At 44.0% G+C, this 19,501-nt stretch overlaps 1 protein-coding gene across 1 annotated transcript in view; it reads left to right on the top strand.

Annotated features, from left to right (window-relative positions):
* The window catches only part of LOC123995557 (disks large-associated protein 2-like), a 194,550-nt gene extending 175,840 nt beyond the window's left edge, over positions 1-18,710 (top strand). Inside the window, exons 7-12 of the mRNA XM_046299191.1 lie at positions 13,243-13,616; positions 15,242-15,327; positions 15,626-16,044; positions 16,384-16,475; positions 18,091-18,255; positions 18,495-18,710. Of these exons, the coding sequence (XP_046155147.1) occupies positions 13,243-13,616; positions 15,242-15,327; positions 15,626-16,044; positions 16,384-16,475; positions 18,091-18,255; positions 18,495-18,710 (1,352 nt within the window). The remainder of the gene's footprint in view (positions 1-13,242; positions 13,617-15,241; positions 15,328-15,625; positions 16,045-16,383; positions 16,476-18,090; positions 18,256-18,494) is intronic.
* The last annotated feature ends 791 nt before the right edge of the window (positions 18,711-19,501 follow it).

Here is a 19,501-nt window from a genome sequence, read left to right as displayed (position 1 = left end):
TCTGGTTTCTTGGAGGGTAGGAGTTAAACATGGTTCTCTGGTGACTTGGAGGGTAGGAGTTAAACATGGTTCTGGTTACTTGGAGGGTAGGAGTTAAACATGGTTCTCTGGTGACTTGGAGGGTAGGAGTTAAACATGGTTCTGGTGACTTGGAGGGTAGGAGTTAAACATGGTTCTCTGGTGACTTGGAGGGTAGGAGTTAAACAAGGTTCTGGTTACTTGGAGGGTAGGAGTTAAACATGGTTCTGGTTACTTGGAGGGTAGGAGTTAAACATGGTTTTCTGGTTACTTGGAGAGTAGGAGTTAAACATGGTTCTGGTTACTTGGAGGGTAGGAGTTAAACATGGTTTTCTGGTTACTTGGAGTGTAGGAGTTAAACATGGTTCTGGTTACTTGGAGGGTAGGAGTTAAACATGGTTCTGGTTACTTGGAGGGTAGGAGTTAAACATGGTTCTCTGGTGACTTGGATGGTAGGAGTTAAACATGGTTCTGGTTACTTGGAGGGTAGGAGTTAAACATGGTTTTCTGGTTACTTGGAGAGTAGGAGTTAAACATGGTTCTGGTTACTTGGCGGGTAGGAGTTAAACATGGTTTTCTGGTTACTTGGAGAGTAGGAGTTAAACATGGTTCTGGTTACTTGGAGGGTAGGAGTTAAACATGGTTCTCTGGGGACTTGGAGGATAGGAGTTAAATATGGTTCTCTGGTGACTTGGAGGGTAGGAGTTAAATATGGTTGTGGTTTCTTGGAGGGTAGAGGTTAAACATGGTTTTCTGGTGACTTGGAGGGTAGGAGTTAAACATGGTTCTGGATACTTGGAGGGTAGGAGTTAAACATGGTTTTCTGGTTACTTGGAGAGTAGGAGTTAAACATGGTTCTGGTTTCTTGGAGGGTAGGAGTTAAACATGGTTCTCTGGTGACTTGGAGGGTAGGAGTTAAACATGGTTCTGGTTACTTGGAGGGTAGGAGTTAAACATGGTTCTCTGGTGACTTGGAGGGTAGGAGTTAAACATGGTTCTGGTGACTTGGAGGGTAGGAGTTAAACATGGTTCTCTGGTGACTTGGAGGGTAGGAGTTAAACAAGGTTCTGGTTACTTGGAGGGTAGGAGTTAAACATGGTTATCTGGTGACTTGGAGGGTAGGAGTTAAACATTATTCTCTGGTGACTGAGGGTAGGACTTAAACATGGTTCTCTGGTGACTTGGAGGGTAGGAGTTAAACATGGTTCTGGTTACTTGGAGGGTAGTACTTAAACATGGTTCTGGTGACTTGGAGGGTAGGAGTTAAACATGGTTCTGGTGACTTGGAGGGTAGGAGTTAAACATGGTTCTCTGGTGACTTGGAGGGTAGGAGTTAAACATGGTTCTGGTTACTTGGAGGGTAGGAGTTAAACATGGTTTTCTGGTTACTTGGAGAGTAGGAGTTAAACATGGTTCTGGTTACTTGGAGGGTAGGAGTTAAACATGGTTTTCTGGTTACTTGGAGTGTAGGAGTTAAACATGGTTCTGGTTACTTGGAGGGTAGGAGTTAAACATGGTTCTGGTTACTTGGAGGGTAGGAGTTAAACATGGTTCTCTGGTGACTTGGATGGTAGGAGTTAAACATGGTTCTCTGGTGACTGAGGGTAGGAGTTAAACATGGTTCTCTGGTGACTTGGAGGGTAGGAGTTAAACATGGTTCTGGTTACTTGGAGGGTAGTACTTAAACATGGTTCTGGTGACTTGGAGGGTAGGACAAAAACATGGTTCTCTGGTGACTTGGAGGGTAGGAGTTAAACATGGTTCTGGTTACCTGGAGGGTAGTACTTAAACATGGTTCTGGTGACTTGGAGGGTAGGAGTTAAACACGGTTCTGGTTACTTGGAGTGTAGTACTTAAACATGGTTCTGGTGACTTGGAGGGTAGGAGTTAAACATGGTTCTCTGGTGACTTGGAGGGTAGGAGTTAAATATGGTTCTCTGGTGACTTGGAGGGTAGGAGTTAAATATGGTTCTGGTTTCTTGGAGGGTTGGAGTTAAACATGGTTTTCTGGTGACTTGGAGGGTAGGAGTTAAACATGGTTCTGGTTACTTGGAGGGTAGGAGTTAAACATGGTTCTGGTTACTTGGAGGGTAGTACTTAAACATGGTTCTGGTGACTTGGAGGGTAGGAGTTAAACATGGTTCTCTGGTGACTTGGAGGGTAGGAGTTAAATATGGTTCTGGTGACTTGGAGGGTAGAGGTTAAACATGGTTTTCTGGTGACTTGGAGGGTAGGAGTTAAACATGGTTCTGGATACTTGGAGGGTAGGAGTTAAACATGGTTTTCTGGTTACTTGGAGAGTAGGAGTTAAACATGGTTCTGGTTACTTGGAGGGTAGGAGTTAAACATGGTTCTCTGGTGACTTGGAGGGTAGGAGTTAAATATGGTTCTGGTGACTTGGAGGGTAGGAGTTAAACATGGTTCTGGTTACTTGGAGGGTAGGAGTTAAACATGGTTTTCTGGTGACTTGGAGGGTAGGAGTTAAACATGGTTCTGGTTACTTGGAGAGTAGGAGTTAAACATGGTTCTGGTTACTTGGAGGGTAGGAGTTAAACATGTTTCTCTGGTGACTTGGAGTGTAGGAGTTAAATATGGTTCTCTGGTGACTTGGAGGGTAGGAGTTAAATATGGTTGTGGTTTCTTGGAGGGTAGAGGTTAAACATGGTTTTCTGGTGACTTGGAGGGTAGGAGTTAAACATGGTTTTCTGGTGACTTGGAGGGTAGGAGTTAAACATGGTTCTGGATACTTGGAGGGTAGGAGTTAAACATGGTTTTCTGGTTACTTGGAGAGTAGGAGTTAAACATGGTTCTGGTTACTTGGAGGGTAGGAGTTAAACATGGTTCTCTGGTGACTTGGAGGGTAGGAGTTAAACATGGTTCTGGTTACTTGGAGGGTAGGAGTTAAACATGGTTCTCTGGTGACTTGGAGGGTAGGAGTTAAACATGGTTCTGGTGACTTGGAGGGTAGGAGTTAAACATGGTTCTCTGGTGACTTGGAGGGTATGAGTTAAACAAGGTTCTGGTTACTTGGAGGGTAGGAGTTAAACATGGTTATCTGGTGACTTGGAGGGTAGGAGTTAAACATTATTCTCTGGTGACTGAGGGTAGGACTTAAACATGGTTCTCTGGTGACTTGGAGGGTAGGAGTTAAACATGGTTCTGGTTACTTGGAGGGTAGTACTTAAACATGGTTCTGGTGACTTGGAGGGTAGGAGTTAAACATGGTTCTGGTGACTTGGAGGGTAGGAGTTAAACATGGTTCTCTGGTGACTTGGAGGGTAGGAGTTAAATATGGTTCTGGTTACTTGGAGGGTAGGAGTTAAACATGGTTTTCTGGTGACTTGGAGGGTAAGAGTTAAACATGGTTCTGGTTACTTGGAGGGTAGCAGTTAAACATGGTTTTCTGGTTACTTGGAGTGTAGGACTTAAACATGGTTCTGGTTACTTGGAGAGTAGGAGTTAAACATGGTTCTGGTTACTTGGAGGGTAGGAGTTAAACATGGTTTTCTGGTGACTTGGAGGGTAGGAGTTAAACATGGTTCTGGTTACTTGGAGAGTAGGAGTTAAACATGGTTCTGGTTACTTGGAGGGTAGGAGTTAAACATGGTTCTCTGGTGACTTGGAGGGTAGGAGTTAAATATGGTTCTCTGGTGACTTGGAGGGTAGGAGTTAAATATGGTTGTGGTTTCTTGGAGGGTAGAGGTTAAACATGGTTTTCTGGTGACTTGGAGGGTAGGAGTTAAACATGGTTCTGGATACTTGGAGGGTAGGAGTTAAACATGGTTTTCTGGTTACTTGGAGAGTAGGAGTTAAACATGGTTCTGGTTACTTGGAGGGTAGGAGTTAAACATGGTTCTCTGGTGACTTGGAGGGTAGGAGTTAAACATGGTTCTGGTTACTTGGAGGGTAGGAGTTAAACATGGTTCTCTGGTGACTTGGAGGGTAGGAGTTAAACATGGTTCTGGTGACTTGGAGGGTAGGAGTTAAACATGGTTCTGGTTTCTTGGAGGGTTGGAGTTAAACATGGTTTTCTGGTGACTTGGAGGGTAGGAGTTAAACATGGTTCTCTGGTGACTTGGAGGGTAGGAGTTAAATATGGTTCTGGTGACTTGGAGGGTAGGAGTTAAACATGGTTCTGGTTACTTGGAGGGTAGGAGTTAAACATGGTTTTCTGGTGACTTGGAGGGTAGGAGTTAAACATGGTTCTCTGGTGACTTGGAGGGTAGGAGTTAAATATGGTTCTGGTGACTTGGAGGGTAGGAGTTAAACATGGTTCTGGTTACTTGGAGGGTAGGAGTTAAACATGGTTTTCTGGTGACTTGGAGGGTAGGAGTTAAACATGGTTCTGGTTACTTGGAGAGTAGGAGTTAAACATGGTTCTGGTTACTTGGAGGGTAGGAGTTAAACATGTTTCTCTGGTGACTTGGAGGGTAGGAGTTAAATATGGTTCTCTGGTGACTTGGAGGGTAGGAGTTAAATATGGTTGTGGTTTCTTGGAGGGTAGAGGTTAAACATGGTTTTCTGGTGACTTGGAGGGTAGGAGTTAAACATGGTTCTGGATACTTGGAGGGTAGGAGTTAAACATGGTTTTCTGGTTACTTGGAGAGTAGGAGTTAAACATGGTTCTGGTTACTTGGAGGGTAGGAGTTAAACATGGTTCTCTGGTGACTTGGAGGGTAGGAGTTAAACATGGTTCTGGTTACTTGGAGGGTAGGAGTTAAACATGGTTCTCTGGTGACTTGGAGGGTAGGAGTTAAACATGGTTCTGGTGACTTGGAGGGTAGGAGTTAAACATGGTTCTCTGGTGACTTGGAGGGTATGAGTTAAACAAGGTTCTGGTTACTTGGAGGGTAGGAGTTAAACATGGTTCTCTGGTGACTTGGAGTGTAGGACTTAAACATGGTTCTGGTTACTTGGAGAGTAGGAGTTAAACATGGTTTTCTGGTTATTTGGAGAGTAGGAGTTAAACATGGTTCTGGTTACTTGGAGGGTAGGAGTTAAACATTATTCTCTGGTGACTAAGGGTCGGAGTTAAACATGGTTCTCTGGTGACTTGGCGGGTAGGAGTTAAACATGGTTCTGGTGACTTGGAGGGTAGGAGTTAAACATGGTTCTGGTTACTTGGAGGGTAGGAGTTAAACATGGTTTTCTGGTTACTTGGAGAGTAGGAGTTAAACATGGTTCTGGTTACTTGGAGGGTAGGAGTTAAACATGGTTCTCTGGTGACTTGGAGGGTAGGAGTTAAACATGGTTTTGGTTACTTGGAGGGTAGGAGTTAAACATGGTTATTTGGTGACTTGGAGGGTAGGACTTAAACATGGTTCTGGTGACTTGGAGGGTAGGAGTTAAACATGGTTCTGGTTACTTGGAGGGTAGGAGTTAAACATGGTTCTCTGGTGACTTGGAGGGTAGGAGTTAAACATGGTTCTGGTGACTTGGAGGGTAGGAGTTAAACATGGTTCTCTGGTGACTTGGAGGGTAGGAGTTAAATATGGTTCTGGTGACTTGGAGGGTAGGAGTTAAACATGGTTCTGGTTACTTGGAGGGTAGGAGTTAAACATGGTTTTCTGGTGACTTGGAGGGTAGGAGTTAAACATGGTTCTCTGGTGACTTGGAGGGTAGGAGTTAAATATGGTTCTGGTGACTTGGAGGGTAGGAGTTAAACATGGTTCTGGTTACTTGGAGGGTAGGAGTTAAACATGGTTTTCTGGTGACTTGGAGGGTAGGAGTTAAACATGGTTCTGGTTACTTGGAGAGTAGGAGTTAAACATGGTTCTGGTTACTTGGAGGGTAGGAGTTAAACATGTTTCTCTGGTGACTTGGAGGGTAGGAGTTAAATATGGTTCTCTGGTGACTTGGAGGGTAGGAGTTAAATATGGTTGTGGTTTCTTGGAGGGTAGAGGTTAAACATGGTTTTCTGGTGACTTGGAGGGTAGGAGTTAAACATGGTTCTGGATACTTGGAGGGTAGGAGTTAAACATGGTTTTCTGGTTACTTGGAGAGTAGGAGTTAAACATGGTTCTGGTTACTTGGAGGGTAGGAGTTAAACATGGTTCTCTGGTGACTTGGAGGGTAGGAGTTAAACATGGTTCTGGTTACTTGGAGGGTAGGAGTTAAACATGGTTCTCTGGTGACTTGGAGGGTAGGAGTTAAACATGGTTCTGGTGACTTGGAGGGTAGGAGTTAAACATGGTTCTCTGGTGACTTGGAGGGTATGAGTTAAACAAGGTTCTGGTTACTTGGAGGGTAGGAGTTAAACATGGTTCTCTGGTGACTTGGAGGGTAGGAGTTAAACATGGTTCTCTGGTGACTTGGAGGGTAGGAGTTAAACATGGTTCTGGTTACTTGGAGGGTAGCAGTTAAACATGGTTTTCTGGTTACTTGGAGTGTAGGACTTAAACATGGTTCTGGTTACTTGGAGAGTAGGAGTTAAACATGGTTCTGGTTACTTGGAGGGTAGGAGTTAAACATGGTTTTCTGGTTATTTGGAGAGTAGGAGTTAAACATGGTTCTGGTTACTTGGAGGGTAGGAGTTAAACATGGTTCTTGTTACTTGGAGGGTTGGAGTTAAACATGGTTCTTGTTACTTGGAGGGTAGGAGTTAAACATGGTTCTCTGGTTACTTGGAGGGTAGGAGTTAAACATTATTCTCTGGTGACTAAGGGTCGGAGTTAAACATGGTTCTCTGGTGACTTGGCGGGTAGGAGTTAAACATGGTTCTGGTGACTTGGAGGGTAGGACTTAAACATGGTTCTGGTGACTTGGAGGGTAGGAGTTAAACATGGTTTTCTGGTGACTTGGAGGGTAGGAGTTAAACATGGTTCTGGTTACTTGGAGGGTAGGAGTTAAACATGGTTTTCTGGTTACTTGGAGAGTAGGAGTTAAACATGGTTATGGTTACTTGGAGGGTAGGAGTTAAACATGGTTCTCTGGTGACTTGGAGGGTAGGAGTTAAACATGGTTCTGGTTACTTGGAGGGTAGGAGTTAAACATTATTCTCTGGTGACTGAGGGTAGGACTTAAACATGGTTCTCTGGTGACTTGGAGGGTAGTACTTAAACATGGTTCTGGTGACTTGGAGGGTAGGAGTTAAACATGCTTCTGGTGACTTGGAGGGTAGGAGTTAAACATGGTTCTCTGGTGACTTGGAGGGTAGGAGTTAAATATGGTTCTGGTTTCTTGGATGGTAGGAGTTAAACATGGTTTTCTGGTGACTTGGAGGGTAGGAGTTAAACATGGTTCTGGTTACTTGGAGGGTAGGAGTTAAACATGGTTTTCTGGTTACTTGGAGGGTAGGAGTTAAATATGGTTCTCTGGTGACTTGGAGGGTAGGAGTTAAATATGGTTCTGGTTTCTTGGAGGGTAGGAGTTAAACATGGTTTTCTGGTGACATGGAGGGTAGGAGTTAAACATGGTTCTGGTTACTTGGAGGGTAGGAGTTAAACATGGTTTTCTGGTTACTTGGAGAGTAGGAGTTAAACATGGTTCTGGTTACTTGGAGGGTAGGAGTTAAACATTGTTTTCTGGTTACTTGGAGAGTAGGAGTTAAACATGGTTCTGGTTACTTGGAGGGTAGGAGTTAAACATGGTTCTTGTTACTTGGAGGGTTGGAGTTAAACATGGTTCTTGTTACTTGGAGGGTAGGAGTTAAACATGGTTCTCTGGTTACTTGGAGGGTAGGAGTTAAACATGGTTCTCTGGTGACTTGGAGGGTAGGAGTTAAACATTATTCTCTGGTGACTAAGGGTAGGAGTTAAACATGGTTCTCTGGTGACTTGGCGGGTAGGAGTTAAACATGGTTCTGGTGACTTGGAGGGTAGGACTTAAACATGGTTCTGGTGACTTGGAGGGTAGGAGTTAAACATGGTTTTCTGGTGACTTGGAGGGTAGGAGTTAAACATGGTTCTGGTTACTTGGAGGGTATGAGTTAAACATGGTTTTCTGGTTACTTGGAGGGTAGGAGTTAAACATGGTTCTGGTTACTTGGAGGGTAGGAGTTAAACATGGTTCTCTGGTGACTTGGAGGGTAGGAGTTAAACATGGTTCTGGTTACTTGGAGGGTAGGAGTTAAACATGGTTCTCTGGTGACTTGGAGGGTAGGAGTTAAACATGGTTCTCTGGTGACTTGGAGGGTAGGAGTTAAACATGGTTCTCTGGTGACTTGGAGGGTAGGAGTTAAACATGGTTCTCTGGTGACTTGGAGGGTAGGAGTTAAACATGGTTCTCTGGTGACTTGGAGGGTAGGAGATAAACATGGTTCTGGTTACTTGGAGGGTAGGAGTTAAACATGGTTCTCTGGTGACTTGGAGGGTAGGAGTCAAAGATGGTTCTCTGGTGACTTGGAGGGTAGGAGTTAAACATGGTTCTCTGGTGACTGAAGGTAGGAGTTTAACATGGGAAATACCCAATGCAAAGAGAGGCCAATGACAGATAGACATATCATCTTCTTTCAGGGAGTTTTACAGCCCAACCTCTCCTGCCTTTCCCATCGGCTGTTGGCTACAACACACCTCCTGAATACAGAGAGACTCACACGACTCCTGCTTGTCAAGTTGCAGTGCAATGTCGGCAGGCACACAGGGTTTGTGTCTGTCTCACTGTTTGCTTTCTGTAGGGAGGCAAGGATGCAATATGGCATCTCTTGTTGGGTACAGGTGTTGTACGTTTTCTACAGAGTATTCAAATCCACTCTGAATGGGAGGCTGCTTAAGATGTCAGTTTCACACTACCTGTCTGACTTTGAAGCGGCACACCATTAAAGCTCAGGGATAGAATTTAAAAAATGAATCATGTACGACTGTGTCACCCGTCCTACTCAATTTCCTATCCACCCACAAAGTCTTGCGGAAAAAACGACAACCTTTTCTAGTGGGAAGGAATCCATCTAAAGTGAGAGTAAATGCAGAGTTCTATTTGTTTCATGTGGAGTCTTATCACATCTAATGACTAATTAGATCTATCACACAATCTGCTCGTTAACATTGTGAATGGATTTAGTTCATGTTGTCCCTGATTTTTTTACCTGTAGTGTAATTATGTTAAAGATGTGTCAGCCAGTCACCGGCAATGTGTGCAGCCGTGTGTGACCTTGATTAGGGAGATTATTCAACAATAAGCAATATTAAATATGAATTAATTAATGAATGGTTCAGTTGATGCATGAACACATTAATAAATGAATGCCTGAATACATGTGTGTGACTATTGAGTTCCCGAATTACACGACTTATTGGTGATGAAGTCTATTTTTGTCACTGCAATGAATCACAGCCTTTCTCCTTCAGTGACTCATCCAACAGTTTCGTAAAATAGCGGTTTAGAAATGTTGTATGACAATGTCACCATCCTCAGGGCCATCAGCATGCTGCAGCCTCTCTGCAAACGGTGAGCTCAATAATGAACACCGTATCTGGGACTCCCGTACAAATAATCCCCTGAGCTGTTCCTTTCATCACATAAAGCAGTTTTAACTGTCATAATTCATTGAACTGTATTCTGGGTGGCAGAAGTCCACAAAACAAGCAACTGATGGTTGGTGTCTTTGATACTAGATAATGTACAGTGTCAGTAAATGTATGATGAATCACTTCTTCTTGGAGTGTGTGACAGGGTGTCAACAAAGTAAGATGATAATGCATTTCCTCACTGCCTGCAGGACTACACTGACCTGATGATAATTCACAAGGAATCTGGTAGTAACATCTGCTCACCTTTGTCTCACATGGCCTGTTTGATATAACTATATTTTTTAAACAATAACAGGAGGCTATCAGAATTAAAAGTAAATATCAAGCAGCTGCATTTAATATAATTGAAGCAATGGTACCTGTCTGAGCCCAGCCTGTGATGTAGGCATACTATACCTCCTTGCTACGAGCTCTGTTCTGCTGTTTATTGTTTTATTTAACCATTATTTTACCAGGTAAGTTGACTGAGAACACATTCTCATTTACAGCAATGACCTTGGAAACAGTTAACCAGGAAGAAGGGTTCCTCTCATTATCCTTCACTGCCCAGAAGGAGCCTTAGCCTGTTAAAACTGGGCTTATTAACCAGGAAGAAGGGTTCCTCTCATTATCCTCCACTGCCCAGAAGGAGCCTTAGCCTGTTAAAACTGGGCTTATTAACCAGGAAGAAGGGTTCCTCTCATTATCCTTCACTGCCCAGAAGGAGCCGTAGCCTGTTAAAACTGGGCTTATTAACCAGGAAGAAGGGTTCCTCTCATTATCCTTCACTGCCCAGAAGGAGACTTAGCCTGTTAAAACTGGGCTTATTAACCAGGAAGAAGGGTTCCTCTCATTATCCTTCACTGCCCAGAAAGAGCTATAGTCTGTACACTGGGGTTATTAACCAGGAAGAGATATAGTCTGTAAACACTGGGCTTATTAACCAGTAAGAGTTATAGTCTGTAAACACTGGGTTTATTAACCAAGAAGAGTTATAGTCTGTAAACACTGGGCTTATTCACCAGGAAGAGTTATAGTCTGTAAACACTGGGGTTATTAACCAGGAAGAGCTATGGTCTGTAAACACTGGGGTCATTAACCAGGAAGAGCTATAGTCTGTAAACACTGGGCTTATTAACCAGAAGGAGCTATAGTCTGTAAACACTGGGCTTATTAACCAGGAAGAGTTATAGTCTGTAAACACTGGGGTCATTAACCAGGAAGAGTTATAGTCTGTAAACACTGGGGTTATTAACCAGGAAGAGTTATAGTCTGTAAACACTGGGGTTATTAACCAGGAAGAGCTATAGTCTGTAAACACTGTGCTTATTAACCAGGAAGAGTTATAGTCTGTAAACACTGGGGTTATTAACCAGGAAGAGTTATAGTCTGTAAACACTGGGCTTATTAACCAGGAAGAGTTATAGTCTGTAAACACTGGGGTTATTAACCAGGAAGAGATATAGTCTGTAAACACTGGGCTTATTAACCAGTAAGAGTTATAGTCTGTAAACACTGGGTTTATTAACCAAGAAGAGTTATAGTCTGTAAACACTGGGCTTATTCATCAGGAAGAGTTATAGTCTGTAAACACTGGGGTTATTAACCAGGAAGAGCTATGGTCTGTAAACACTGGGGTTATTAACCAGGAAGAGCTATAGTCTGTAAACACTGGACTTATTAACCAGGAAGAGCTATAGTCTGTAAATACTGGGTTTATTAACCACGAAGAGCTATAGTCTGTAAACACTGGGCTTATTAACCAGGAAGAGTTATAGTCTGTAAACACTGGGTTTATTAACCAGGAAGAGTTATAGTCTGTAAACACTGGGGTTATTAACCAGGAAGAGCTATAGTCTGTAAACACTGGGCTTATTAACCAGGAAGAGTTATAGTCTGTAAACACTGGGGTCATTAACCAGGAAGAGTTATAGTCTGTAAACACTGGGGTTATTAACCAGGAAGAGTTATAGTCTGTAAACACTGTGCTTATTAACCAGGAAGAGTTATAGTCTGTAAACACTGGGGTTATTAACCAGGAAGAGCTATAGTCTGTAAACACTGGGCTTATTAACCAGGAAGAGTTATAGTCTGTAAACACTGGGGTTATTAACCAGGAAGAGCTATAGTCTGTAAACACTGTGCTTATTAACCAGGAAGAGTTATAGTCTGTAAACACTGGGGTTATTAACCAGGAAGAGTTATAGTCTGTAAACACTGGGCTTATTAACCAGGAAGAGTTATAGTCTGTAAACACTGGGGTTATTAACCAGGAAGAGCCATAGCCTGTTAAAACTGGGGTTATTAATTTAACCAGGAAGAAGTGTCCGTGTTGAGTGTTCATCTCTGTGGCAGTAAAAAAAAAAGTGTGTCCTAAAGTCTCCTTATGATGCATTTGACATAATCCTCTCACAGTTGTGTAAAGTACTTAAGCAAAAATACTTTAAAATACTACTTCAGTCATTTTTGGGGTATCTGTGCTTTACTTTACTATTATACTTTTGAGAACTTTTACTTTTACTTCACTACATTCCTAAAGAAAATAATATACTTTTTACTCCATACATTTTCCCTGACAAGCAAAAGTACTCATTACATTTTGACAGGAAAATGGTCCAATTCACACACTTATCAAGAGAACATCCCTGGTCATCCCTACTGCCTCTGATCTGAATGACTCAATAAACAGAAATGCTTGGTTTGTAAATTATGCCTGAGTGTTGGAGTGTGCCCCTGGCTATCCATCAATAAAAACAATTGTGCCGTCTGGTTGGCTTAATATAAGGAATTTGAAATGGTTTATATTTTTAAATGTACTTTTGATACTTAAGTACATTTTAGCAATTTCATTTACCTTTGACACATATATATATATTGTCACGCCTTGGTCTTAGTTTTTTATTTTAATTTAATTTTTTTTACAACTTATTTTTTTACATTTTTTTATTTTTTATTTTTATTAACAACAAATCAATACATAAAGCACGCCTTGGTCTTAGTGTTTTGTCTTTTCGGTGATTGTTTGGTCAGGCCAGGATGTGACATGGGTTTGTTTTGTTGTATTCCGTATTGGGGTTTTGTGGTTATTGGGATTGCGGCTGAGTAGGGGTGTTGTATGGGCTTGGCTGCCTGAGGCGATTCTCAATCAGAGTCAGGTGATTCTCGTCGTCTCTGATTGGGAACCGTATTTAGGTAGCCTGGGTTTCGCTTTATATTTCGTGGGTGATGTTCCTGTCTCTGTGTAGTTTCACCAGATAGGCTGTAATTCAGTTTCACGTTCCGTTTTGTTGTTTTTGTATAAGTTATGTTCATGTATCGCGATCCTTCATTAAAGATCATGAGTAACAACCACGCTGCATTTCGGTCCGACTCTCTTTCGACAAACGAAGAACGCCGTTACATATATATATATATATATATTTAAAACCAAATACTTTTAGACTTTTACTCAAGTATGATTTTACTGGGTGACTTTCACTTTTACTTGAGTCATCTTTTATTAAGGAATCTTTTTTTTTACTCAAGGTATCTCTCTTTTTACTCAAGGTATCTTTATTTTTACTCAAGGTATCTTTCTTTTTACTCAAGGTATCTTTACTTGGACTTTTTACTACTTTTTCCACCACTGTCCCCTCATCACTCCGCCCTTCGGTTTCATCACTCACTCTCACCCCATCTTCCTTTATTAAATTAAATTTATCATCCTCCATTCTCTCCCTTACAAACCTGTTTTAGAGTAACTCCTCTTCATCTATCTCTCTCCCTACTTGCTCTCCAGTGGTGACGCACATGCCTAGCTATATGTCGAAGACTCCCCCGCCGGCACCACCTCGCTCCACCTCCAAGCCCCTCATCTCGGTGACGGCCCAGAGCAGCACAGACTCCACTCAGGACGCCTACCACGAGGGGAGGGACCCGCGGGGGAGTGTACTGTGGGCGCCGGACTGTCTGGGCGGCTCGGGTCGAAACCTCTACAACTCCACCGACAGCCTGGACAGCGCCAATGTGGTGACGCTGGCCATGGAGACGGCAGGGAGCAAGCGGCACGCCTCCTCGGGTAGCCACAGCTCGGTGCAGACGTGTGACAAGGCGGTGTTGGTGTCCAAGGCTGAGGAATACCTCAAAACGCCACGTTCCTCCATAGGGATACAGGTAAAACCAGCTCACACACTTACACAGACACACACACACTTGCACACACACTTGCACACACACACACACACACACACACACACACACACACACACACACACACACACACACACACACACACACACACACACACACACACACACACACACACACACACACACACACACACACACACACACACACACACACACACACACACACACACACACACAACTACTCTATGACGAATAGACTAGAATAACATCAGAGGAAACTGTTGTAGATTTCTATTTATCAGTGGAATTCAACTTGATCATATTATCTATTTTACATTGGCAACAAATGTCATTTCTCTTAGATGTCATTAAGGGCGTCATATAGCATTACTGTAGTCATTTAGACCCTTAATTGCACTCAAGCCAACATTCTGTTTCTTTTGCAATGCAGTCTCTCAAGGGATAGATAAAAAACAATGCATCATCGCCATCATCATCATCACCGATATCATCAACATCCCCATCATAACCTTCAGTGCCAGCACCATATTTATCGTATCTGTTACCATATCTCGTACAATTCGTTATTTACTCTGAAGTACTCGTTGACATTTTATTCCACACTCAACTTTTTTGATGTCATTATTTTGAAGTACTGGGTCTATGCTGTTGACATGACAATATAGATGAGTGTGTGAGCTCGTAAACTGAGCCATAGAAAGAGAGGGACAGGCCTATAAAAGCAATCCCTCTCAGGGAGACACAGTCATCTGATCAGGATCAAAGGCTCTCAGGACAAACACTCTGGCATCACTTGATGCAGATCCTCGCTCTCTCTCTCTCTGTGTTTCTGACTCTCTCTCCCTCTCTCTCTCTCACTCACCCTCTCTCTCTCTCTCCCTCTCTCTCTCTCTCTCGCTCTCTCTCTCACCCTCTCTCTCTCTCTCTCTCTCTCTCTCTCTCTCTCTCTCTCTCTCTCTCTCTCTCTCTCTCTCACCCTCTCTCTCTCTCTCCTCTCTCTCTCTCTCTCTCTCTCTCTCTCTCTCTCTCTCTCTCTCTCTCTCTCTCTCTCTCTCTCTCTCTCTCTCTCTCTCTCTCTCTCTCTCTCTCTCTTCTCTCTCTCCCCCTCTCTCTCTCTCTCTCTCTCTCTCTCTCTCTCTCTCTCTCTCTCTCTCTCTCTCTCTCTCTCTCTCTATCTCTCTCTGTTTCTGACTCTCTCTCTCTGTTTCTGACTCTCTCTCTCTCTGTTTCTGACTCTCTCTCTCTCTCTCTCTGTTTCTGACTCTCTCTGAATATTTTTTCCACTCTATTCTCCCCTCTCTCATTCTCTCCCTCTCTATCTCTCTGTGTGTGTCCTTTCTCTCTCCCTCTCTATCTCTCTGTGTGTCCTTTCTCTCTGTCTCTCTATACCCCCCTCTCCTCCTCTCTCCTCCCCCTCCCCCCTCTGTCTCTATCCCTCTCCCTGTATACAGTTTCTAGTATAGATCACTACAGATTACTACCCTCTTTATGATTTATGCCACTAAGCAGCCTCATTGATTTTCTAGTAAAGTCCATTGGTAAAATAGTTCCCCCATGATACTGTTGTCAAGAAGTTCATTATGACATGTGACCAGTGTTATTGTTTATGTTCACGTTGTTGTTTACCAGGTGGAGACGGCGACGGACTCGGAGTCGGAGGGTAAAGGTCTTCCTCAGTACCATTCTGTTGGCACCCAGGTGGAGGATAACAAACGGTATGTGGCACACAGAAAGTGGAAACTGGAAATACAACCGTTGCATAATTTGGCCTCTGACCCTTTACAGCAGCAGTCAATAATGTCCCTCTGGATCCTGATTGCACTAACTAAATATTTATTGATTTTGTGAAAGTTATTATGCAATATGCTTTTTTTGTACATACTGTATCTGTGAATGGGTTATATTGATGTTTTCTCTCTCTTTGGATCCATATATTGTTAATCTAATCTCTTTATTATTGTCTGTATACATATACGAGTGCGTGTGTGTCTGCATGTGTCTGCCCTCCCTCAGGCATGGCAGGTTCAAGCGCTCCAACAGTGTGACGACAGCCGTACAAGCTGACATGGAACTAGAGGGCTTCCCCACCATGGAGGACAAGGGACTGCAGTTTGGAGGGGGCTTAGGCTTCCGTGGGGGCCACTCAGAGCCCAGTACACCCACCCAGTACGGGGCCGTCCGCACTGTCCGCACCCAGGGTCTCTTCAGCTACCGGGAGGACTACCAGCGTTCCTCCAGCGGTCCTCCCAGTCCGCAGCCCGAGTCGTGGCTGACAGAGCCCTCTCTGGAGGGGGCTGAGACGGGCCGAGTGTCCCCCCTCCGCAGGGATGGCAGCTGGTTCATGCAGCTCCTCCATAATGAAACTAAGAGGATGGAGGGATGGTGTAAAGACATGGAGAGAGAGGCGGAGGAGCATGATCTGTTGGAGGAGAGTGAGTGTCTGACGCTGCACCTTAGATGCATATGTTGGCACTATAGCTCCTAAGGCAGGGGCTGTTCACATTCTAATGCATTAGATTTTAAATACATTCACTGATCACCATTTTAGAATGAAATGGGCAAAGTCCTGTTTGTAGATGGAAATGTAATATACAACCGACAAGCATTGTTATTACCACCGCTAATGAATACCGGTCTATTTTTTGACGGTTGAGGCAGTGGACAGATTTGAGTGAGATAACACTCTGTGAGCTGTCAATGAGGATAACGCTGTGCGTGATCTCTCCCTCTGTGTGTGGTGTGTGTGTGTGGTGTGTGTGTGTGTCCTCCAGTCCTAGGGAAAATCCGGAGTGCGGTGGGCAGTGCACAACTCCTCATGTCTCAAAAATTCCAGCAGTTCTACTGGCTGTGTCAACAGAACCTGGTGAGGATCTATAATACCATAATGGAACATGACAAGTGTGTGTCTTCAAAATACCCCTTATGTCTTACATTCTCACTGTTGATGACTAACCAACAGTACAGGGCTTGAGAAGTGATGACTTACCAACAGTACTGGGCTTGAGAAGTGATGACTTACCAACAGTACAGGGCTTGAGAAGTGATGACTTACCAACAGTACAGGGCTTGAGAGGTGATGACTTACCAACAGTACAGGGCTTGAGAGGTGATGACTTACCAACAGTACAGGGCTTGAGAAGTGATGACTTACCAACAGTACAGGGCTTGAGAAGTGATGACTTACCAACAGTACAGGGCTTGAGAGGTGATGACTTACCAACAGTACAGGGCTTGAGAAGTGATGACTTACCAAGAGTACAGGGCTTGAGAGGTGATGACTTACCAACAGTACAGGGCTTGAGAAGTGATGACTTACCAACAGTACAGGGCTTGAGAGGTGATGACTTACCAACAGTACAGGGCTTGAGAAGTGATGACTTACCAACAGTACAGGGCTTGAGAAGTGATGACTTACCAAGAGTACAGGGCTTGAGAAGTGATGACTTACCAACAGTACAGGGTTTGAGAGGTGATGACTTACCAACAGTACAGGGCTTGAGAAGTGATGACTTACCAACAGTACAGGGCTTGAGAAGTGATGACTTACCAACAGTACAGGGCTTGAGAAGTGATGACTTACCAACAGTACAGGGGTTGAGAAGTGATGACTTACCGACAGTACAGGGGTTGATAAATTATAACTTGCAGGACACCTACTGGTTGAACATTGTTCAAGTAAGGTTTGCAGGACACCTAGTGGTTGGACCGTGTACAGTAGGATTTTTAGGACACCTAGTGGTTGGACCGTGTACAGTAAGATTTGCAGGACACCTAGTGGTTTGACCGTGTACAGTAAGATTTGCAGGACACCTAGTGATTGGACCGTGTACAGTAAGATTTGCAGGACACCTAATGGTTGGACCGTGTACAGTAAGATTTGCAGGACACCTAGTGATTGGACCGTGTACAGTAAGATTTGCAGGACACCTAGTGGTTGGACCGTGTACAGTAAGATTTGCAGGACACCTATTGGTTGGACCGTGTACAGTAAGATTTGCAGGACACGTAGTGGTTTGACCGTGTACAGTAAGATTTGCAGGACACCTAGTGGTTTGACCGTGTACAGTAAGATTTGCAGGACACCTAGTGGTTGGACCGTGTACAGTAAGATTTGCAGGACACCTAGTGGTTTGACCGTGTACAGTAAGATTTGCAGGACACCTAGTGTTTGGACCGTGTACAGTAAGATTTGCAGGACACCTAGTGGTTTGACCGTGTACAGTAAGATTTGCAGGACACCTAGTGTTTGGACCGTGTACAGTAAGATTTGCAGGTGTTGGATGATTCAACAGCTGAATATGTAACAGAAGCATTTAAAAGTTGCCACGATAGTCTGTAACAGTTATGACTATACCAGATAACAACTATATTGTGTATATGTTTCATGAAATCAAACAAACACATTCTCATGGTCACTGAGACCATATCTAATGTGTTCACTCCCGCGCACCTCCTCCCCGCCACCCTCCACCCCCCAGGACCCCAGCGCCATGCCCCGCCCCACCTCTCAGGACCTGGCCGGATTCTGGGACTTGCTGCAGCTCTCAATTGACGACGTCACTGCCAAATTTAATGAACTGCAGCAGATCAAGAGCAATGAGTGGAGGCTCGTGGAGAGCCCAGAGAAGAAGACGCCATTACAGGTATATCAACAGAGTTGTTACAGTTTTTCACAGCTAGCAAAGTAGTCTGTGTTGGTGTGTTGTCTAATGATACTGGTCAATGCATATATTGTTTCTTTGTCTTATCCTGCCCCTACTCTGAGAAAATCACATGGCTCAAATCTCTTTGTCACCTCTCTCTCTCTCGCTTTGTCTCTTCTCTTTATTTCTCTCTCTTTGTCTCTTCTCTCTCTCTCTCATGATCTCTCTCTCATGTGAAGGAGAGGAAGTGGCCTCCCCCGCTGCCAAAGAGACCTCCGAAGGGGCGTGGCGGCGTGGTGCGGGAGCGCTCTCTGGACCTGCAGGACCGCCAGCGGCAGGAGGCCCGGCGCCGTCTTCTGGCTGCCAAGCGGGCGGCTTCCTTCAGACAGAACTCAGCCACGGAGCGGGCGGACAGCATCGAGATCTACATCCCCGAGGCCCAGACACGTCTTTGAGGTTCGAGGATTTGCCCCCCCCTAGCCCACCCCTACCCCTGTTTTGCCCATATCCGACCCCATACCTCAGCCCCAGCCAGTGGGTGTAACCCAGACCCCTTCCTCTCTCCTTCTTATCTGTGCAAATGTCTCTCACTCCACATTGTTTTTTCTCCACCTGTTGCCATTCTTCTGGTGTCCTCTCCCCTTTAAGATGGAGGGAATATTCCCCACTCCACTACAATGAGCTGCTAGTACACCCTCCCCTTTAACCGAACTGATCCACCATCACAATTATATTTGGGTAAATACAAGCAAATAAATTATTTTCTATACTGTAACAAATGTTGTTGTTGGAAATGTACTTCCCCCTCAGAGCTTTTGCATTGCCATCATGTATTATTATAAGCCTCTGGGTAAAGTTAGGGGGATGTCAGTATTTTTCCACAGTGTTCAAAGGGAATCACAAAGTGCAACTTTTTTATGGAGAATCTCACCAGCAACAGTGGTCTTGGGCTAAAACACCCTGTGTGGAGACTACTGCATCCCAGTGGTAGCACAGAGGTGGTGATGACTCACTGTCAAGGCAGATGTCTGAAAATCTCTCCCCGTGTTGGTGGGTTGACAGCATAAGTGGGGGGGTATATCATGTGATTGATCACATCAAATACCTCAGTCTTGCAGGTAAACACCATAGACATAGAATTATATTCTAAGTCTATTCTATTTCTATGGTAAAGACAGAGAAGTCATCATATCTGAAATGGTTGCACTCGCACAGCATGCTGGGTGGGTATAGTAATTATTTTGTT

Source organism: Oncorhynchus gorbuscha, linkage group LG14 (assembly GCF_021184085.1).
Source record: "Oncorhynchus gorbuscha isolate QuinsamMale2020 ecotype Even-year linkage group LG14, OgorEven_v1.0, whole genome shotgun sequence".
Classification (NCBI taxonomy): Eukaryota; Metazoa; Chordata; class Actinopteri; order Salmoniformes; family Salmonidae; genus Oncorhynchus; species Oncorhynchus gorbuscha.
The sequence above is the reverse complement of the archived record's forward strand: the minus strand, read 5'-3'. Positions and strand labels throughout refer to the sequence as shown.